This window comes from Paramisgurnus dabryanus, chromosome 10 (genome assembly GCF_030506205.2).
Source record: "Paramisgurnus dabryanus chromosome 10, PD_genome_1.1, whole genome shotgun sequence".
Lineage (NCBI taxonomy): Eukaryota > Metazoa > Chordata > Actinopteri > Cypriniformes > Cobitidae > Paramisgurnus > Paramisgurnus dabryanus.
The window spans coordinates 12,056,208-12,080,222 of record NC_133346.1 but is presented as its reverse complement, the minus strand read 5'-3'; the positions used below and the strand labels follow the sequence as shown (position 1 = coordinate 12,080,222).

General features: G+C 36.8%; 2 protein-coding genes across 2 annotated transcripts in view; both read right to left on the bottom strand.

Annotated features, from left to right (window-relative positions):
* cltca (clathrin, heavy chain a (Hc)) overlaps positions 1–18,358 on the bottom strand; it is a 41,924-nt gene extending 23,566 nt beyond the window's left edge. Inside the window, exons 1-6 of the mRNA XM_065258594.2 lie at positions 18,058–18,358; positions 8,161–8,368; positions 4,317–4,585; positions 4,041–4,202; positions 3,592–3,705; positions 3,334–3,507 (exon numbers count right to left, since the gene is read on the bottom strand). Of these exons, the coding sequence (XP_065114666.1) occupies positions 3,334–3,507; positions 3,592–3,705; positions 4,041–4,202; positions 4,317–4,585; positions 8,161–8,368; positions 18,058–18,099 (969 nt within the window). The 5' untranslated portion in view covers positions 18,100–18,358. The remainder of the gene's footprint in view (positions 1–3,333; positions 3,508–3,591; positions 3,706–4,040; positions 4,203–4,316; positions 4,586–8,160; positions 8,369–18,057) is intronic.
* Positions 18,359–19,654: 1,296 nt separating this feature from the next.
* Positions 19,655–23,750, bottom strand: btg3 (B-cell translocation gene 3). The gene is made up of 5 exons (XM_065258620.2): positions 23,429–23,750; positions 21,539–21,745; positions 21,272–21,409; positions 20,982–21,183; positions 19,655–20,766 (listed from the first exon to the last, which is right to left on the bottom strand). The coding sequence occupies exons 2-5, from the start codon at positions 21,709–21,711 to the stop codon at positions 20,554–20,556; spliced, it is 726 nt and encodes a 241-aa protein (XP_065114692.1). The 5' UTR covers positions 21,712–21,745; positions 23,429–23,750; the 3' UTR covers positions 19,655–20,553.
* Positions 23,751–24,015: the final 265 nt, after the last annotated feature.

The following is a 24,015-nucleotide window of genomic DNA, read 5'->3' as shown; positions in this document are numbered from 1 at the left end:
ATAACAGCATAAATTGAATATTCACAAAATGTGTGGGTCTAGGTAAAAAATGTACTTTTTCTGAAAACTATTTAAATGGATTTATAGCGTTTTGGAAAAGAGCTCTTCATATATATAGATGTGGACAGTAGTATTTACTCTAACTTCACTATGTTTCAAATCCTAATAGCATTCTTTTTACTCTACTACATTTCATAAATACAAGTAGATATTTTACATCAAGTACATAAAAAAACAAATACTTTTTACTTTTAACAAAGTGCAGCTTTACTTGAAAGTACAAAAGTCGACTTTTAATTTAATTGTAAATTTAATATGAAAAGTATAAAGCATAATGTAGTCCAGTTAAAGCTTTCCAAAGAAAAAAACTTGATAAATATACCCAGTAAGGATGCATAACGATTAATCGCAATTAATCTATAGCAGAATAAAAGTTGTTTAAATCATTTATGTATGTGAACTGTGTATAAAACTTTGTATAGATAACGCACACACATGCATGTATATTAGTGATGCACCGATGTATCGGCCACTGATATTTATCGGTCGATTTTTTATGAATTTGAAACCATCGGCATATCGGCAATAGCACGAGAACCGCCGATACCGATTGTTTATTAATTAACTTCATAAAAAAATCCATTATATGTAAAATAATTGCTGAATAGCAAAAACCACCTTTGAAGGTTGTCATGCTGTCTTATTATATTTGTTTTAGCTTAATTTGTGCCTCTCTTATTATGTTGGTCAGTTGAATGTTAATTAGATCAAATCCATGTTCAGTAAAAATTATTTGATGCAGAAACAAACTAGCTAATAGACCAACTGTATAGTATTGTACACAAGTGTTTAATATCGGTATCGGCATCGGCCAGAAGTTGTCTGTTTAAATCGGTATCGGCCCAAAAAAATCCTATCGGTGCATCCCTAATGTATATATTTAAGAAACGTTTACATGTGTATATACATTTGTATAATTTATATTATATATAAATAATTAAAATATAAATATATATTTTTTCTTAAAATTATATATGCTGGTGTGCATATTTATATATACACATTATTATTATACACAGTTTACACACATATATGATGTAAACAAAAACTTTTATTCTGCTATAGATTAATCGTTATGCATCCCTAATACTCAGGTAGAGTGAAATACTTCAATACTGTCCACTTCTGAAGATATGTGAATTGGTAATAATACCAATCCTATACCCTATTAGTTCTAGATAAACTTGTCATAACTCCACCACAAATCTGTGTAAAATGTCAACAAGTGAAATGTCTACAAGCCAAACATCTACTCAAAGGAATTTATTACCGCTAGGCCAACAACCTTTGTGATGTTGTGTGTGGCGTGGCTGATTGACACAGGTGGAGATTCTGTATTATTGAGAGAGGTAACTGTGCTCTGATTCACCCTGACACGGTCTGGATCGGATTTCGGTCGCCCGTTGAATAATTGACGACTTTCTCCAGCATGACTGGAAAATTATTTACCCGCTCATGGGATCCATTAACAAGCTCATAATGGGACATTGTGAAAGATAGAGACGGTGGATGGGAGCACTGCCTTACCTTACACACTAAACACCTGGCTAATTATAACCAGAGATCCAGCATGCCGAATGTTCAGTAAATAAACTCTTGTGAAATAATTTGTCATTACTATCTGGACTGGCCTTAATCTTGGAGTTTTAAAAGAAAATAAGAGGAAAACCATGATCTTGGAGGATGCAGAGAGAGAGAGAGAGAGAGAGAGAGAGAGAGAGAGAGAGAGAGAGAGAGAGAGAGAGAGAGAGAGAGAGAGAGAGAGAGAGAGAGAGAGAGAGAGAGAGAGAGAGAGAGAGAGAGAGAGAGAGAGAGAGAGAGAGAGAGAGAGAGAGAGAGAGAGAGAGAGAGAGAGAGAGAGAGAGAGAGAGAGAGAGAGAGAGAGAGAGAGAAAGTAAGAGATGCCCAAGGCTGTGCTGACAGGCAGTCGAAAAGTGAGAGAGATATGGGCAGAGGAAAATGGGATGAATTCCATATCTTGGTACAATAAGGGCATTTAGGGCTGGGCGATATGACTCAAAAAATTATCGAGAAAATGTTTTCCATAGCAGTCGATATCGATAATTATCATGATAAATAACAAATCTTTACTCCTGTCAAATTTAAAGGCAGATTTTTGCTCCTGAATGAAAATTGTAAAAACCAGACAGTTAATAATGGTTTTAAACTACTTTTTATTCAGAACATGACAAATACAAAAACTAAAATCTTGTTTTAATGCATCTGTATTAAATGTAAATCTATTTGTTATGAAATCAACACATTTCTGACACAAAAGCAGCAGACTACTGTCCCTTTAAGACCCAAGACAGACTGCTTTAAGTTTCAATATACTGAGTAACAGCTGTTTATGTTCACTTAAACAAGAAAGAAAACTTAGTTCAGTGATCACGCGTGTGTTATACATATACGAGCTATACACGCTGATAAATGGATGTCAAGGGTGTCACTTTGCTGTGGGAGCGCACATACCCAAACACTATATTCACTGCAGTGGTGGATCTGCTGCTTTTCCTCAGTTTCCTGAATTTGTGAATGTCCTGTAAATATACTTTTAAAGCTGGGCGGACGTGTGCGTGCGCAAGGCGGACGCTGAATTAAAGTAAAGTATACTGCACGCACCTGTGTCTGCTGTGTTTGACGAACCCTGTTTGCGCGTCCAACATTACACACAAGAAAATGTTTCCGCGCATTTGGATTCCGTGATTCCGTCCGCGTTATCCGCATCGCGAAAATCATAGGTCTCTACTAATAAATAAATAACTTGCCTCATCTTCCACTCCTTCAAGTCTGACTGTCACTGTGATTGTAAACCAAGAGCGCGTGCCGCATCCGGAAGTGCTCGCGCAACATTACGCACAGTGCTTAAACATTATCGATCACTTATCGAACTGTCCTTATCGTTTTATCGGAAAAGTTTATATCGGTAAAATTATCGTTATCGAATTATCGCCCAGCCCTAAGGGCATTAAATGTTTTGCCTGTGGGGTAAATCAGCCGAGTTACATAGCTTGAGTCTTCCTTGCAGTTAAAAATCTCAATTTTCAAAGTGACAGAGCTGTGAAAATCTGATACATTGATTCTTACCGAGACAGAAAATAAACATCAATTAAAAGCAATTATAAGCTGCCCTATGCAATCAGTCAAGCTGTAATTGAACACACAGTACACAAGATTGTGAAACGTCAACACCGTCACAGAGGCGTGGGGATCAGCGAGACAAAAGAATCCGGTTGTCGTGTCATGTGATCGGAATTTAGGTTTGAAACATACCTGCCCTTTCCTATTGACTCCAATGATTCCAGATGTAGCTTCATGGGGTGCAGTCACAAAAATGGTCTCGCCACTTATTCTATTCATGTAGATGCAGGTGCCGGTCTCCAGGTCATACAGATGAATGTAACCGTATTTAGTGATGACAAAAACGACATTCTGTTTTGAGCTGATCTGTTTAAAAAGAAAAATATTGACATAATGAATAAATTAATGTATGGTGTCCTAGACAGTGGTACGATCAAATAACCCACATACCTGCATGGCCACTGGGAAGTCATTCTGTGCTTCAGGGGGAAAGAACACATCCACGGCTTTCTTCGGGAATGGCTGGTTGCCGGTCGGCGGTGTGCCCACTTCAATAATGTGTAGCTGCATGACAATAATAATTAATTCATGTTGTGTAGTAACACTAAGTGCATGTATAAGAAAATGCTTTGCAATTATAAACAATGATATGCTGTTTATTATGATCACATAAGTACTGAGTAACACTGCAATAATATGAAGAATTGAAACTTGTATTTTGCAAGACTACATCCTCAAAAACTTCAAAAAATAAAAATAAAACTGTGGCAGAGTACTTCCTCTTTCAGTGTGTTACAAGTATCGATCAATTATTCTTTCTTCAAGCCTGATTGTTGAACAAAGGTTTCTAATAAAACAAAGTTTTAAATGTAAGAACCGATATGCATCTATATACGTACCTTTCCTCCTGCCTGGCCTCGCACAGCAAAACAAAACAAGGTGGATTCCTCCGCATTTCCCTCCATTTTAAACTGGGCAAAGCCAGCGGCGTGACCCTCGATAGGCTGTGACACCTTCCTGTCAACTGAGTACAGCTGCATGGCACCAACAACTCTGTTTTGCTGTAATGAGAAACAAGAGAAGGTTTGAGAAAATGTGTTTGATTTAACAGTCATGCAATCTATTTAAAGAAAGGAAATTTTAGATTAACAAGGAAAACACAATGATTGCGACACCTGGGCAGAAATGCCAATAAGCAGCAGCCACTTCTGCTTGGCATCGGTACGGTAGTTGATGATTTGACAGCCTGCCAGGCTGGAATGTCTGTCGAACACTTTGACCGGCTGAGAGTCTCCCTCCATGCTCCAGTGGTAGACGGCGTTATCGGTCACCAGGGCCACCGTGTTAAGGGAGATCCATTTCCAGAAAGTGACATCATCGGTCATGGTATGAGCTTTCATCTTACTCTTCATCTCAATATTAAAGATCTGAAGGGTTTTGGCAGCTAGAAGAAGTAAAGAGAAACGTCATGGAGGGTTGGATAAGAAAAAAATTTATCTATGGATGCACCACACACACATTTTTGATTACAAAAGCAACTAGATAGAAATATTGTCAGTCATGGTGACAGGCCGCTATGAAAGCTCATTCAGCAGTTACACAAAGCGAAGCGATAAACATGTATAATACACGTGTAAAGACAGTAAGCCAAACACGAATACAATTGAATCTTGATAGGAAATGGATGAAATTGTTTAAGCATTGAACTGAAGAGTTTGATTATAGCACAGGACTTACTGGGCACACATTGTATGCTATAGAAAAATAAAACCTTGTCAACAACTTACCTATTCAGCTTTAACTAATTAGATACAAAAACATTGTACATAGTACATTGTTAAGACCCCAGTGAATTTGAGCTTTGTGTGCTGATGAAACGTATCAGAAAGTTGCAGAAAAACGCAAAGGTTTGTGAAGTCAACATGAAACAACTTGCGCAACCCATTTTGGTATCGTTTTTTATCAAAATCCGACATTATAATTTCCTTTTTTCTTATTAACCGACAATATTAATTCATTACCAATGGGAAATATTTTAGAAAGGCCGTGTTCCCTACAACACTTGCCTAAATAGCCATTTGGCAGCCATACTAGTTTACATTATTTTAGGTTTTACTTAAAATCATACAAGCCTTTTTTTTACATCGTGTTATTTTGTACTGATAAATCGCATAAAATGAAAGTAAATGGGGTCCATTTTAATTTCATGTTGACTGTAAGCACAATAATTTTTCTTGCACGTGCATCATTGGATTTTGACCCGAAGCGGAACTAGTACGGCACTGTGACCGGCTGCGGAGATGATTTCTGCAGAAATTATAATTTATATGGAATTATTTGAAAACTTAGAATTTTCTGAAGCAAATTACCAGTTTCACATCTAATGCTTGAATCACGAGACACGAGGCGAGCAATAAATGGGGGAGCGTGAGCATGACAGCATGAGAAAGAAAGTGAGGAGGGATGAATTCACATTCAAGACCGTCTCAATGTAGAAAGTGAGCGACTACTCTACAGATCTAAACAGATTTTAGCAAAAGAACCAAAACTAAATTTAAAGGGATAGTTCACCCCAAAAATGAAAATAATGTCATTAATGACTCACCCTCATGTCGTTCCAAACTCGTTTTTAGAAACAGTTTTTGATTTAGTCCGAGGGCTTTCTTACCCTCCATTGAAAATCTATGTACGGTATACTGTCAATTTCTAGAAAGGCAATAAAAACAGCATCAAAGTAGTCCATGTGACATCAGTGGGTCGGTTAGAATTTGTTGAGGCATCAGAAATACATTTTGGTTCAAAAATAACAAAAATTACAACTTTATTTAGCATTGTCTTCTCTCTCGCGTCTGTTGCAAATGCGCATGCAAGGTGACGCTGCTGATGTACGACGCTGCTGACGTGTTATCCTCAGACATGTTTGCGAAGATTTTTTTTTTCAAAGTTAAAGCGCGCGTCTCCCTTAGACTGTAAACAAAGCTCGGGTGGCAAAAGAAAAGCTGGGGCCACCAGATAACACGTCAGCAGCGTCACTGCAGTCTCTTGCACGCGGTTCACAACAGACCCGGAAGAGAAGACATTGCTGAATAAGGTCATCTTTTTTGTTATTTCTGGACCAAAATGTATTTTCGATGCTTCAACGAAACTGACCCACTGATGTCACATGGCTACTTCGATTATGTTTTTATTACCTTTCTAGAGATAGACACTATACCGTACATAGATTTTCAATGGAGGCTCAGAAAGCTCTCGGACTAAATCTAAAACATCTTTGTGTTTCCAAAAATGAACGGAGGTCTTACGAGTTTGGAATGACATGAGGGTGAGTCATTAATTACTTTATTTTCATTTTTGGGTGAACTATCCCTTTAAGTCTTAAGTGTCTGTAATTATGTATATTGGTGCTAAATCCTTTCCCAAGGTCTACTCAAGCATTTCTCATCCTGGATCTAACAGGAAGACATTAACAGTGACTCAAGTGTATTAGATTGTAGTGTGAACTATCATCTGTAGGATGGTGGATTTTAAAAAAATGTATCAACTGGGTGAGACTTGATCACTGTAAGTGATGTGGTGGTTGATTTATATAGGATGTTACGAATCAAAACTAAGCTAACAAAGCATTCTGTAGCCACGAACAACCAATGGATTACATGGCAATCTAATTTTAAACTGTAGCGACTGTACAATGACAGCTATTCACAGTCTTGTTTTTTCTACTGAATAGGCACGCCAATCACCTAATGCCAAAAATAAACTTTGCTCAAGCAGAAAATTCAATTTATCATGGCAATGTCACCCATTAACTTCACTTATCATAGCAATTAATAACGCACTACGGATTAGGGAGAAGACTATAAAATGCTCAAGCTACAATACTTAGACTAATTTAACACTAATTAAGTTTTGTCCAAAGGGGTTATGGCTAAATTCGTATTACTGTATATTTATTCAAACATCGCTTATAGCCATTAACTGAAGCCATGTTAGTCGCACAGTTGCTACTTAAACACAAGTTGTGTAGAGTTAAAGCGAATGAGTATACAATATAAAGTATAAAAAGGACTTAAAAAACTATTATGATACTGTACCTTTACCTAGGTCCATTTATATGGTAATATTGAGACGCTTGATGTTAAGATAAAATAGTTAGGGTGAGGGAAATGACTCAAGCGGTTGAAATTAGTGAAATTATTCACAAATTAAAAATGGACAGAAAAGCAAAAATATACCCAACAATATGTCAGCCCCCAGAAGGAAAAATAGGATTACGTACATCTATAGAAATCAACATGATGTAAACATTCAAATCTATGAATTTTGTGAAAGTAAAATCCTGTTTAACTGAAGTGGGTTAAATTATGATGTATACTGTTGGCTAAACAGTCCTAATCTATGTATACAATATCAGAGAGAAGCTAAGACATGTCTGAAATGGTTGTTTCACACGGCCTATCATAGTTTTGGGACCTATACCTTATACAGTCCCCTTCTATCCATTTACAGTAATATTGCTGACATTAAACACAGAAAACCCTGAATCAAATCGTCTGGAAGAACAATATGTGTGCGCCTAATTGAATATGTTAGCTTGACAGTGCTTGGTTTAGAAAAATCAATGAAGCCAAACAACCGTACATGTGTTTAGAAACAGGATTATAACTTGCACAAATCATTGTACTAAAATGTAAACTCACCGTCTGCATACACATGAGAAAGCAGCAACACAAAAGGAAACAAAACAAAAAGACAAAGCAATTATGGCTGCATGACAAGAATACATAACATATCATGTTAGCATGAGCTAAATGTTGTCTACAATGATCAAATATTTGATATCAAATCTGACCTAGTGAAATTTAAACTAAAGGGAGTCTGTGGGCGATTCTGGGTGAATGAATGAAACTAAGACAACACCACATTCTAGATTACAAACAATCAATTTAATAATGCAGTTTCCACAAATAATTAAATAATTAAAGTAATTAATTGTGTCTAAAAAAAGTGTGAATGTCCTACCTTTAAGTGCGATGACTTTGCTCGCTGGGTTCATGATGGCGCTGTCTGCAGAGATGGGCCTGCGGATGGGGGTGTTTGGGTCCGCCAGGTCAATGATCACCACCTGCGCCTGTTCTCCAACCTTCTCTCGCACACAGATGAACTTATCTGACTCCATCGTCAGGGTGCTGAACCCGATGTTAGCTGGGTTGATCCCTAAGTTTTGGAGCTGGGGAAAAATGTAAAATATTAAATTATATGAGGTTATATTGTCTCAACACAATGACCGTGGCAATGTTTTCCACACGCTAAAGATAACAATAAAGCCAATATACGTGACCTTGTCTGTAAAATCCAGGCCAAAGTTTCATAATCTAATTATGATATTTATAGCATCTTAGATTGATTTCAGTGATTGATTTCATGTGTAATTCACATTAATTTCAATCTTTTACATGACCTTACTCAGTCAGTATTAAAGATATCATGTGCTATATTTTCACAGAATGTTCTTTACATTATGTAGGATGATGTGAATGTAGAAATCATTAGGTGTGTAAGAAAATATTGATACACATGCGTACCAGGATATTTTGTTTGCCGATACTGTATCGATTTAACACGCAATATTTTTTATTATGCAAGATTCATGGCAATTGTTTCGCTTTGTGTTTACATCCCAAACGCTAGATAGCAGTCTTATCTCATCTCTAAACTACAAGACTGAGAGGAAGTTACTTGCTAAGATTTGCATATGGTGGTGTGTTCTTGATGACAGTTTTCCTAAAATGATATCCTATTCTATTCCCAAAATAAGAAATACAACAATATATCATCCTGCTAACAGCATCGCAACCACAGTACATATTGTATCGTCAGATTCTTGCTGATACACAGCCTTGGAAATCATGAAAAAACACAGTAAATGGTAAAAAATGACTCCACAGACTGGTTCACAAATAATTTAAACAAACAGTCCTCGCAATTATAACAAAACATTTTATTTCAATGTCAATATCTGGCCATTGGAGCTGTACCCATTTGGCTCTAGTTGTCATCCTATTAAGACAAACAAATGGGTCTACTGTGTAAAATGACCTTGAGGAGTTTATCTCTTGAGCACATTCTATAATAAAGAGATTCAAGAAAAATTGACTATTTTTAATCGGGACAGCTTAGTAACATAACGAGAACACATTTTTTTCATTACAGAAAACAGTTAGCATGCTTTTAAAACCAAACTCTGCAATCAGTTTGATTTTACTTGAGATGTCAAATATCATACAATTTGACACTAAAAACACTCCAGAGTACCAAAGTATATCTTATTTAACATGTGCACGCCAGAATAACTGATCCCAATCCAGTCCTCTTAAAGCTTTGATCCTGCTAACCTTTTCTGGAGTGTCAAATTGGAAAGCATGCCAGTTGATGCACTGAATGCAGATCTGTCTGCAGAACACTCTCCTTGATCTGAGTATGTTAAAACCTTATGATTCACGAAGCAGGGTTACATGAATGTCTACGCGGCAGATCAACTTAGCAATATAATAGGCATGTGAGAGGGCTGTGTGTCATCGCGCACCAAACAACTCCGAATAACAAACACAGACTTAACATTACGATGGGTTCCAGTGTTAAGAGATCGCTTTACTTCTTGCTTTGTTTAAAACAAATCACATCCTAATGACGAAAGCAAGCCTCAGCTCGGATCAATAAAAGTACAGTGTGAGCTCCTGGAGGAGTAGGAAGGGGGGACAATTGCGCTGGGGCATGGTTTGGTTTGGATAGTGTTAATGCGCCCTTAGTTATATTAGGACATTTAAGTCGTTTTTACAAACTGATGTGCATTTTAAGACAAAACAATGGCTCTGATATATTTTATGATATGTCAGTGCAAGCTGTTTTCAGTTAGGACAAAAAGCATTTTAGTCTTGGACTAGACTTAAGCCTTTTCTTGAAGCCTCCCCTAAACGTATAAGTAAAAACAAAGGCAGCTTAGACTTCTATACTAGGGATGATCATATTGACTGGTTAATCGTTAATCGAAGGTAAGAATTTATGACCGATTAATGCTATCAATTAAAAGAAAAATATTTATTTACGCACGATTAACACGTGCCTACAGACATTTTGCCACTTTTCGATCCTCAATATGTGAATTTCCTCCTGTAAATGACTTGAATCATTTCTGATGGTCTTATACAACAATCATTTGTATGAGAAATCATTTGTACTGCATGTGTGTCCGTGCTCCAGTATGGTTTGAAAGCTGCATGGAGACACGTGTGTGTGTGTGTGTGTGTGTGTGTGCGTGCGAAGACGACGCGGTCCTTCTCAAGGGTGTCCTCGCATATTAGTGGCCAGACCTTCGCTGATCGCCTCTGTCCTAGACCCTGACAATAAACATCTCCTTTTTGCACAAACAGAGAAAAAGCACGCAAAAGCAAAACTATTTGAAATGCGTCTGTAGAAATGGCCACTGTGGTAGATAAAAAAAGAGACAATCCGCCCTCTCTTAACATTAATCCACTGGACTGATCGCATGCTCTTTGATAATGTACTGTTAAAATGTAATGTACTGAAAATTAATGAATGTATGAATCCTGGTTCTGTTGTTGATCTGTTGCTGCTGCTTGCACGTTCAAATTAAACAAAATGTTTGTATTGTTTTTACTAGGTCATAGACAACAGTCAACTGTATTTTTACTTAATGGTAATTTAATATTAAAAACGTATCAGTTATCGGTTAATGTTCGGTTAACAAGTTGTGGTTAACTTGTCGGTCTGGAAAATTCACTGTAATGAACATCCCTATTCTATACCAAATTCCTAAGATTATTCAGAAACATTCATCCAGACACAAATGGTTTTAATCTTACCAAAAACATGCCTGATCTTCTCTACACACTCATACATAACTGATCTTTTCATGTACAGTAAATTATTCCAATTCTAAAATCGTCTGTCTCTAAAAGTATAATTCAGACTACAGGACTAAGAAATGTAATATCAAATCTGAAAACAGACTTACATTTGAAATTGGCACAGACAGGAGCAAAGGAGAAAGCTGACTAGCTGTGGGGACCATCTCAATTTCAGGCATTTTTACTTAAACTGACAGCTACTTCTAAAATGACTCTTCTTCACATAAATACCAAGTCAAAATGGCCAAAAGAAAAAAACTGTAACTTTATTACTGAACAGCAGCCAAAACCCAGCCTTGGTTTTATCAGACACCAGACACCAGTATCTAATACTGGTACATTTAGGCGGTAGACCAGCACACAACAGACAGATCACCAGTCAAGGTCTTACTATTATAAACTGTGCACCAGCTGCCATCCAAAAGGGAATTACATTGATCAGAGATGACAGCTAGACACATGACATGAGGAGCACTGCACTTATGTAACGCTACTTACAATTTTCATCATGGAGATGCTGAAATGAAGGACAGTCCTCTGTGATACTAAATAACTATAAAACGTTGAAAGATTTGTCTAGATAAGTTTGGATAATATATGATCAAGGTGATTCTGGCTGCACGTAGCAATGTGCATTTTGGTCATTTGTGACTATAGTCTAAAAACAGATTAAAAATAACAAATTCTGTGTGTGATTTTTAACATGAGATTTAAATATATAAATAAATAAATAAATTTGCCGAATGCTTGTATAACATCATATTTTATCCATGCTATTTATTTTAAAGCAGATGAAGCATAAATGTAACCATGCAAGGCTCAACCTACAGGTTTAGGCTCAATACTAAAAATAATGAAAACATAATTCTTAAATTTACATTTATGCATTAAAGCTATACATTTACACATACATAAATCAGCATGTGTGTTCTTGGGAATTGTGTGCAATGCTAACACAATGCTCAACACACTAAACAGGAAGACTTTATAGTTCTTCAAAACATGGAGTTTTGCAAATTATAAGTTGCTTAATGTTGCTAAATATTAAATAATAGCTAACAAATGTACTGTTGTATCTCTCTGTCTTATGCTGCACTTCAAGCCTAATCAAAGAACAAGATGAAACAGGAAGAATATTTTCTGGGAAGACCTCAACGAAATCAACGAGACCTTTTATCAATGAAAAAAACGAATGCTGACACGCCCGAGGCCACACCTACATTTTTTCTGTCATGTGGAGCGGAACGCCACGTCATCACAAACTACTATCAATCACTCAACTACTAACCCAAATCCAATAGGAGTGAAAAAGATCCAAATGATTAAACTATGTAAGAAAACAAAATGTTACATTCTTATTTAAACAGAACAGTCATTTTAAAAAAATATATAATTAAAACATCACTTCCCTATTAAGTAAACAGAAGCCTGCTCATACACGCATCTCTGACCTTTCCTACCCTCTCCTGTATCTCTGGATGACATCACACATAATGACGTCAGTGCCGAGCACTCCGTTCTCATTGGCTGAGGGTAACCCTTCCCTTGCCACCTCTCAAGAGTGAAGCAAGCAAAAGTGAGAGAACACTCACTGCCGTAGTGTTAGCCGTGGGCCAAGCGTGAATCATCCACAGCATGTAACTTCTGCTCGATACAGTGTCATCACAGATAGACATACCCAGAAACTAACCCCCCTTCCCCAAAGGTAACTCGTCATACTCTGGCCTTCAAGAACACGCTGCATGCTTCAAGGAACATTTGGACAATGATGCAAAAAATAGCAGGCAAGTTCCTTTCTGGATCATTGTGGATATTTCCGTTCAGTGCAAAACAGAACGTGATATTGATTTTATCCTGGATGGAAATTTAAAGGAATAGTCTACCCTTTTGTTATTACCTCAACCTAGACGAATTAATACATAGCTATCTTTTTTCAATGCATGCACTGTACAGCGCATTGTGAATGTGTTAGCATTTAGCCTAGCCCCATTCATTCCTATGGTACCAAAAAAAAGTTTTATTTTGTTGCACCATACTTACTGATATAACTCCTCATGTAACAGTCTTTAAATAGGGAAAACACAGAAGTGTTTGGTGGCTTCCCTGTTTGGTACCATAGGAATGAATGGGGCTAGGCTAAATGCTAACACATTCATGACGCGCTGTACAGTGCACGCATTGAAAAAAAGATAGATATGTATTAATTCGTCTAAGTTGAGGTAATAACATAGTTTAATATGGAAAAAGGGTAGACTATTCCTTTAAGTCCAAGATGGAAGAGGGAAAACTGCTCAGAGGCAAACAATTCAGTCAAGAGGCTGACACTAAAGATGCGTATTTATAAAAATGTATGTTTACATTTGTTTACTAAAGCATGCATACTATTTTTAAATATGTACATTTTTTACAATGAAGAAATAGTACACTGAAAAATGACATTTCTGTCATAATTCACTCACGCTTATGTTGTTCTAAACAAATTTGACAAACAAATTGAACACAAAAGAAGATATTTTGATAAATGATTGTAACCACACAGCTGACTTTAACAGTAGGAAAAATACTATAAATACTATAAAAGTCAATGGGAAAGTGTCAAGTGTGTGTTTACCATCATTTATCAAAATTTATACCACGGTGCTTTTTTCGGATTGGTTAAGAAATGTTTCACAGGTATGCATTATTTTTCAATAAATGCACATATAACCTATCAAATGTCTTAAAATAACCACCAGAGCAATGTTTTAGGGGCTGTTTACACTTGGTATTAAGATGTGTTTTCGTAGATCGGATCACAAGTGGACGAGAGAGACACATCACGTTTACACCCGGTATTTAAATCAGTCTCTTTTGTCCACTTTTGACCGCTTTTGTCCTGAATAGTGTGAGGGGGTGGTGTGTGAGACGGTGGGCGAGTCTCTCTGTTGTCTGACGGAAACTAATATTATGTCGGAGTCCGCTGCTTGTGTTGTAAGTAAACATGCTGCACAGTGTTTGTACATGCATATGTTAGAGCCTTCTCTGAATTTTCAGCGCAATTGATGAAATAAGATCGCACAACTTTCACACACTTGCAAAAATAAACTGCGCAGATCAGCCACTTTTAAATGTATCAATGAAAAGCTAAAAATAGTACTGTACACTGTGTGTTTACGCCAGAAGTCAGAATAGATGTAAAACATTTTGTTCAGTACCTCAGATTAGATAAATGGGTGGAGAGAAGGCGGTCTCCTGTGGCTATCCGAACACATTCAACCACATGTGCGTTGACACTACAAAAGCAATCCGATCTAAAGTGTTTTCGACTACCTCTGAATGTGGTCGAAAGTGGACGAGCTCAAAACGTTTAAACACCATTTACACCTGGCATTAACGTCGTCCACTTGTGATCCGATCGACGAAAACGCATGTTAATGCCAAGTGTAAACGGCCTCTTAGCAATGTCTGTGGTAATTGTGATATAAGCTAAATAAATGACTCTGGTCCATTGAATTATTTAAAAAATTTGGAAACACCTGTGGTGTACTTGTGAAGCATTTCCAGCTTGGGTGTGCATTATTTTCTATTAATTCAATGGCCGTCATCAATTATCCTTTAAGTCTTCTATGTTCAACCCAATATAGATACTCATAACCGGTGAAAACAACATAAGAGTGAGTAAATGACAGAAATTTCATTTTTGGATTAGATTGTACAAATACAAACATTGTGCCAAATGGTATCAAAGATAAAGAAAAAAAAAACTTAACTTTAACCTTAGCGCTCTCAAAGAAATTAACTTTCAATCACTTTCCTGTTGTAAACTTGACTTCCTGTTTTATATTGTGTAATGTTCAGTGATAAAGATCACTGCTGTAAACATTACCAGTGAGTTGGCATAAAATACATGCAAGATATAACAGGAAAGACAGAGTTTGAATGTATGAACCCGTTAGCAGAATTACGCTTCCTGTGGTGCATCCAAAGTACAACAGTGCAAGATTTTCTCAAAGAAAAGTACAAGTAGTCATGTGATTGATTCACATCTAACCTAATTTATAGGTCGAGATTACAAATATGCTGAAAAATACAACCAGGGTACAATAAAGTAAATTTTCTTGCCCACCAGCTGGCATTTTCCTGTAACCATTCATGTGATGTATTTCTCATTGTATATTAACAAAGGCCACAATTACTTCTTAACTTAACAGGGCTAGCATGAGCGTAATTCTGTCATGCTGACCTACACTGCATTTGGAGTGTTAATGCATTTAACACATTTCTATGGGTGTAAGGGTGTGCTCTCTCCCTCTTGCACAAATCAGTGCAAAGAAAGACACTTTCCTTCTAATGCTTGAAGGGCCTTATGACATGAACGCCTTTGAATTCGGAAGAATAAATTCAGGACTTTTTAAAAGCGTCAGCACATTCTTTCTTGACTAATAACTGCCCACAGGAACCTTCTTTGCCGCTTTAACCCCCTTCCTTCTGTACACAGGGAAAATGGCACCTTGTTCAGCATAAAATCTGCATGCTCTACGACAGCAAAGGGCTCAAGGAAAAGTGGAAAAGGATACGCAATGTGCTGAGGCTTGCAACACACTGCCACCGTCCTCCATAACAGGAAGCAGAGACCTATTGTCTAGAAAGCTAAATCGACATGTTAGGAGATGTGACCATATGACCACAGATGACATGTGACCAGCCGAACAGGTTTGGTGCGGACAGTAAAGTAGTGTTGAAAGGGAAAGGAAACGGCTGAATGGATATGCATGGACTCCACTGTACAGAGCTTCCTTAAAATAACTTTAAAATACATCTGCTCTACATTTACTGTATGCATTGCAGAGACATACAATGCTGAGCAATCTAAAATGAACAGTGGATCTACATCTACACGAGATAGTCATGTGAGATCAGCAGGTTAGAGTTCAAAGAGCAAAAGCATTTGCAGGGCTTGTAACGTATTAAACAGCATCACACGGGCATGTAACATAAAACTCACAATCGCTCCATAGGCAGATCACCTGACTTGTTCTTGTAATATTGAGTTAATTACTCAAGTGATTTACAGCAAGATCAATGCATTGTAGACTTTTAACAAATGACATGCTGCATTGTTGTTCAGTTCTGGTTATCAACTAAGAAAATAAACATGCAGGGATTTCAATGCACTCCGATGAGGAAAATTTGAAATTGCTTTAATAAAGTGAACATGCATGTCTTAAAAAAAAATATATTTTGTTGTTTTTACTCTACACAATGCTTGAAAAGGGCAACATGAAAGGAAAATGGTCACAACATCTGACAAATAGTCCTTGGCTTGGCCACCTTTTAAGATTATCTACATAATTTTATATCCATCCTATAAATTATGTACACTGAGACAGACAGCACAGAATGCACAGGGTGTATATCCACAATATACCCAAAACACAGTCCAGTAAATTCAGTCTCTAGATTAACATTGATTTAGTTTTGGTGACCTGACCTCAATGCTGTAAATCAGGGGTCTCCAATCCTTTTGGTGAGCAAGGGCTACCACAATATAAAACAATCCAGAACGCTATTCTTTTGATATAGTCTACTTAAAGAGAAATATATTTTTTGTCAATATGTAACATACATAAGATGCTAAACTAATATAAAAATATGTAATAAATAAATAAATATTAAAATTGAGGCTATTAATAGAATGTGCTTTGGTGGGCAATTCACAGACTCTGTGCGGGCACCCTGGTGCCCGTGTGCACCATGTTGGAGACCATTGCTGTAAATATTTCCACCACCTATTTCAACTATTTCTGAGATTTTCAGTCTCAAACATAAATTTGCACTGTACATTTACAGTACAATGTAAATGTTCAATGCAGAGATGGTCCACCACATTTTCATTTCATGAAATGAAAATACCACCCGAGAGCTTCAGGATCTATTTGGTCAACTATATCTTCTGCAGCATCTAATGTATTCAAATGAATGAGACTTCATTATCAATCCACCTATTCATTTCTAAAATAAAAACACTGAAGGCACAGAATAAAGGGACCAATAAAAAGCAAGTCTTATAACAGACCATTAGTGACCAGGTACTATGTAAATATGAGTTTAACAATAGCTTATAGATTTAACCGCAGGACTGTTTGTCATATAAAATTGCCCATGGCAAGTGCATAGAATCAGCATACACTGAATTACAACTGGTTTTCACACTGCAATAAAAATACATATTTATTATTATTGATGACCAAAACAAAGAAAGTAATTTAAAACCATTGAGAACCATTCATGTTTAAACAATACATTATTTAAGTGCAAATGGAGAGGAACTGAGAAAGCATAATGTGACGCTTCCTAATGACATCATGGGAGCACACGCACGTCTTAAGGCGGGGCGTTGTTACACCTGCTACCTGACTCAGGTATTCGCGACGTCTAATTTAAAAATCTTTCCTTTTACATTACAGAAAAGTTAAACAAAAATACATCAATTCTGTAGCATAGAGTGGTTCATTTTAACCAATAAAAAATATTTATATCTGTAAAGTATATTGATATCTACTTTTATATACAAAGGGTAAGAAAGTTGTTTAGAGTTTAGAGCAATGACCTTTTGACTACCAAACCCTGCCATTTATTTTCAGTTTAATCACTTCCATATTCAGGCCACAAATCTTTTCATGCTAAACTACAGTTTGAAATAATCACTACATTTACACAGTTAATTCAACTAAACTCTACGAACAATAATCACATGACCAAAATGTTGATGTGATGTTGCCTGTGAAGACACGACACACGGTTTTTAGAAGCTACAAGCTAGTATATTTATGATTCTGCTGGTTTTAATCGACTGTTGCTAAGCTAACTCCCTTGCTACTGCGGCTCCTGTATAATGGGAGGTCTTATTCATGCTAGAGTGGGTTTTACTACGACTGTCTATTTAAAAGGACACGTATGTTTTCATTACAAATCCACAGCGACTGTCATTTGAAGATGATGAAGTCTTTACCTGCAGGTGCTCCTGGAATCTGATGGGCAGGATCTGAGCCATGATGATGGTGGTTCCTCTTCGCTTTCCTCTCCAATTCCTACTGTTACACCTAATCTAAACTACACCAGATCCAAAGACGGGGGTGAATGGAGGTGGTCTTGTGTTTTTTTGGGGAAGGGAGATGAGCCGGGGATGTGTTCGGTTACTCTAGTCGCCCGCTGAATGTAAATGAGGCGCTTCAACTCCAGAATGTCAATCGCCGCTGAAGGGAACTCTACAAACCTGCAATGGCGGCGGAACCCGTCCGGTGGAGAAGCGCACCGGAAACAGCCGTAGACCTCAATGGAGGCGGAGGGATACGAAGCGCTGTGCGGAAGAGGGAATTTAATTTCGTTTGACGACTAAATGTTATCACTTTTAAAAGAAAAAATATAAACAATATTGTTTATGTGTAAGGATACACTTATAATTATTATAAAGGTTGATACGGTAAGTGGTAGTAAAAATTACGATGAGTATACGAGGTACTAGTTCTTCGCGATTCGCCCTTTGCTTTTTGCCACATCATTCGTCCTCGTGAACTGACGTCAGTTCCGATAATATTTCTCGTATTTTATTTTCAGCTGTAGGCCTTATTGCTGAAAGAGGCAAAGTGTAGAGACGTGTATTGTTAATGTGAAAACTTGCGTCTGTCTAAGTTGCATAAGTGCAATATTTATGTTTTTGTTATCTATGGCATCTAAAATAGTGGAATTAAATTGCCTTTGCAAGCCTCGTAATTATGTATAAAATACAAAAATAAATGTGTACAATAAATATTCTATGGTTAGGGTATACAAATATCTGTTAAATGATAAGCGATAGAAAATATATTTGTTTTGAGAATTTAGAAGTTGGGGCAGTTTTAAACAGTCATATCAATGTCAAGTGTATCTACCTGAATTCACCCTATATAATTATACCCACCTATTAGTGCACCTGTTCATGGATCCCAGGATTTGGATATCACCATATCAGGGTCTCCGGTTTCTTCATAGGCCTTTTCCTCACCAAACAGAATAGTACATGTACACAACAGACTCTTACATTAGGGCCATGTTAACCATTTTGTTTTCCACAACCATCATTAAAGCTTTCTTCCTGAAGCTTCCATTGTTATTTAAAAATATAACCAAACTAACACAAATATTGACTTTTGCTATTCAAAATGGCTGCATTGACACATTCAAGATCAGCCTGACCGCAAGTCAAGCTTAATGCTAATATAATTTGATTTCTATCAACGTTATTTACGTTTATAAAGTACATTAATTAAAAACTTGCATGGCATTATACTTATTACATTTCTAGAACAACACTACAGTGCATTATTGTTCTCCACAGTGCTCCGAATTTGCATAGAGGTACAGTTACATCACCGCTGTTGCTCTAGTCATTGGTTTTATGCAGTCTATTACCAGAAAGAGGGTACTATTACAAAACACTTATAGTAAATGATTATATGATGAAACATAAATGCTCGGAAGCAAGCACATTTCTTGATGCAGATAGTAAACAGCTCAAAAGCAACCCGTTTATCAAATGGTGTAAATTGGACTGGATATTATGGACACAATGGGTGTGGAAAAGTGAACGATTAGGCAATTCTTCAAGTCTGTAATGGTAGGGGCTGACAGCCATGAAATGTAGCCATTTCCTCTAACAATGTCACAGAGTTTGTGGATAGTTTGCTGGGCTCAGAGTTAAGGAAGGTGTGGCCAGTATATTGAACTTGCTGAACTGACTCATGCAGAAGAAAATCTGTACCGAGAATGCAGTTATACATATTCGTGCATTGGGACATTCATCTATTTCCACGAGGAATAGAAGCACTACCTGGTTTAATAAATCAGTACTGCACTATGTCTTGTACTACCTTAAAGACATGACAAATGATTTGCACCAGGTCCTTGTTGGATGTATCCCAAGTGCGCAGTTAGCAGGCCCAAGTAGTAAAATATTAATATTGTGCTGCCACCTAGTGGTTTACTAACAAAACTGCAGCCAGATAAAACATCAAGTTAAAAACATCTAAAATGTTTGATATTTGAAAATGTTTTTTAATGTCATCCATAATTTAAGTGGTCTATGTAATACATAATACTTTACTGTGAATAAATAATACATTTGGTCATTGAAACTATGACAAAAACGATGTAAAGTGTTATCAAATTACAATGATCCCATTTAACATAAATACAGCACATATTACCATTACCATAAAAATATCAAAATACTTGAAATACATCTAATCCAATATGTACGATACAAACTCTATTACAAATAATCTAAAGTGCAAACAGTTACTGTTATCTTTAAAAATAGACCAGTCACAAATTCAAAAAAAGTGACAATAGAACTAGAAAAATACATTTTTAAAAAATTTGGTCAGTCATCTTAGTGGTAACTTCAAAAAACAATTTTCAACTGAACATCTATCACATTGATATCAAATAACAAACATGGTTGCAGTGGTCACAGGAGCTGGTGTGCAAGATTCGGAGCACCGGCCCAGTAACCGTGCTTGCTACGGTACCCTTGCTGGACCCAGGTGTGAGGTTTAAAGGAGTGGTTAGGTCTGTAAGGGGGGCGGGGCATGTAGTGTGGCCGTGGAGGGTAGTGCCCCTTCCCAGGTCCAAATTTCTTCCTTGGTTCAGGCTGCCAAACTGGGGGACTGGCATATATAAGCTTAAAAAAAGAAGAGTAAATTAGATATAAACAAACAAAAAAATTAAACAACATAAACCCCCAAAAAGATGAAAGTAAAAAGTGCATAATCAGGTATACAAGATGTATACACGTCAAAGCCAAACCCCAAAATTTCTAGCTGAATCCTAAATCAATTAGTTTAGGTTAAAATAGTTACACCCATCAGGTTATTCCAACATTTAGGACATTTGTACCTGGTAAGGAGGGTGGTGGTGGAAAGGTGGGGTGAACAGGGGCTCTCTACAGCTAGTGTCCTCATCAGAAGATGACCCAGAATGGTAATCCGATGTGACCCTCTCCACAGCACTCGTCACCCTTTTCGTCACATCCTCTTTATCATCGTCATCATCACTTGAGAAAGTCGCCACAGTGAAACCATGATTCTTCTCACCGTATCTGCATTCCAATTTCAGAAGAAAAAACACATCAACACGTATGTAAAAAAAAATATATTCGCTATTTTTCAAGGTGTGTGATAGCTTACCTGCAACACACCTCACCAGGGTCAACCCATAAAGTTAGCTCTTTAGGCAGACCAAGATCTTTGTATTGCACTCCACTTTCAGCACATGCTCTGAACAATTCGGCATCTTCTTTCTGAAACCGGTTTACTCTGATACACCTGCATACAAAACACATCGGAGGCACATTTTAGCTTTGTGAACCATCAAATAGTTTTGAAGAGAATAACATACACAATACATAGACATGAAACAGTCTGTTATCAAAGTATTATGGAGTACTGTTGTACCTGAATGCTTGGCCCTTGCTTGGGTTGTCTGGATACCAATGACCCTTGTACTTCTCCTGTAATGCTACAGTTAACCGTTCCACAAACAGGTCCATCTTTTCTGCATCCAACTTCTCAGCCTTCTTTATTAACCGCTTGAGAAAAAACACCACCGCTGCGATTTCTTTCTTCATTGTTAGCTGTTCAGCTGAAATCCTGGTCCAACGTCTGTGAATGTAAATATACTAGTCAACATTTGAAGTGGATCAAAAACATTTATCAAAGTCGTCCTAAGACAAGAACGGGTATTGGGTATTGGTTTTAAGACAACTTTTAGTAAAGGTTTTGATCCACTTCAAATGTTGACTACTGTATATTGACTTTTACTGAGTAAAAAAAAAGAGTTACATCTACTTCAAGCAGTGCTTCCTAAACTGTGGGCTGTAGTGGTATTAGAGGGCTAGGCTAAATCAAAATGTTAAAATATTTAATTAAAATCATAGTTATGAATTTAATCACAATATATTTGTGAACTATTACGTTTTTGTTACACATTTTGCTGTCATACGTAAATAGAAGGCAGAGTTATGGGTTTACATACAATGTATTTGTAAAAAGACACTTTATAACATCTTACCTAGACAAGAATGTGATTTCTACTTTATTCGATTTATATTGTATTTTATCTGTTTTGAACTACCAATACACATAAAATGGGGGCTTTCTTGTATGTTTTTGGGGCAATTGCATTAAAGGAATAGTTCACCCAAAAATGAAACTTTTGTCATCACTCATGTTGCTACAAAACTGTATAAATGTCTTTGTTCTGATGAACACAGAGGAAGATATTTTAAGGAATTGAGCAAACTCATCAAAGGCCCCATTGACTTCCATGGTATTCAAGTCCTACTATGCAAGTCAATGGGGCCATCTCCAAAATCAAATAACACAACAGAAAAAAAAACATTTTAAACATATAGAAACACAAATCAATTAGTAAATAAATAAAAACTGATTATGGTCTATTTGACACTGTCACATGTTCTGTCCGCATTTTAAGTATATTGCAACACGTGTCAGATCATGTTTCATTAATGACGTAATCGAAACAGATACATCTAAAATATGAAATGTCAGCAACGGAAATCTAAGTTACACGTGTATCAGAAACATAAGCTCATAACGTCTTGGCTGTCTGAACCAAACACAAGTACTGTATTAACAAAGCAAACGCGCGGGAGAGAGCGTCAGATTGGCGCGCTGAATACATTACAACCGTTTAAATATGAAAGTAAAACACAATGAATGTAATGACTCAGTCTGATATCTTTATCGCATCCCTAAAAAACGTATAATATTCACGTTCTACATTGTTATTTTTATTACAAAAAAAATGCATCATTTTGAATGTCTGGAGGCTTAAAAAGATTTGTTTTTTGTTTTTTTACAAACACGCGCATTTTTTTTGTTAGTGATTAGGTTCAAAATGTTGGCTAAAATCGCAGCTTTTGTAATTTGTATTATGTCGTGGCGTCTATCTAACTAACTGTTACTCATTATATGTCCCAATGCTTGCTTGGTCTGTTAGTCACACAGGAAACATTTGATTCAGTTGCACGACAAAGAATAGTGAGCAAACCGCGTTAACGACGACCTTATTTACACACTACAAATCATATTTTTAATCCCGTTTTTTAATAGGGGATTAAATAATTATTACAAACTAAAGCCAGAGCTAGCAAACGTAACGTTAACATACTAGCCGAAGTTAACGTGGCCTCGATGTCATTTGAAAAATATTCTATCCGAATGTTTTCTTTATTAAATCACTTGTAACTTTACATTTAGATGTTGTAAAGCATAAATTATCTGTTAGAGATCTCATACCACCAAAAAAACAAAGATACTGACCGTGTTTTCCTTTCATCCACATGTGGGTAACTCCTGCCTGTTGCCTGGCACACGCGACAAGATCTGCTGCTCAATGTGAGTATCGAGTGACGTCATTTTGTATTTTACGCATGCTCAGAGCAAACGATGCTTGGCTGAATCGATTCTTTTAATTCTTTGGAGCTTTCCCGAATGCTCACAGCAGGCCAGTGGATCACAATAACCTATTTGACTCCAGGCCCCACCCACTGTCCACAAAATTAAATTAAAATCTCTGCAAAACTAATTTCTCGCTTGAAATGCAATAAAAATGTGTAAAAAGTTAAAATAAAACTACACAAAATTTCAGCACCAGACGCTTTCTTGGACGCCATTTTTTTCTAACTGGATGTGCGTGCATGTGCGCGTGTGCCATTTCAAAAGATGTAAACAACCATAGATATGTATAAAGGCTAGATGGCTTACCGCTGAGTCCCTAATGGCATCACCTGGCGGCCATCTTAGGACAGGACGCTCGCTCACTCGTAGCATTGAGTTTAATGGTGAAGGTACTTTTAAATGACCATAACTTGCTCAATTTTCTACCGATTTTCAAACGGTTTGGTTTT

What these genes read in the sequence shown, in the direction of transcription:
- btg3 (XM_065258620.2), bottom strand. Translation starts at nt 21,711, where the DNA reads ATGAAGAAAGAAATCGCAGCGGTGGTGTTTTTTCTCAAGCGGTTAATA. An exon ending in AGCAAGGGCCAAGCATTCAG is followed by an intron (nt 21,410 to 21,538) that starts GTACAACAGTAC and finishes TTTTGTATGCAG; the next exon opens with GTGTATCAGAGTAAACCGGT. An exon ending in CCTGGTGAGGTGTGTTGCAG is followed by an intron (nt 21,184 to 21,271) that starts GTAAGCTATCAC and finishes ATTGGAATGCAG; the next exon opens with ATACGGTGAGAAGAATCATG.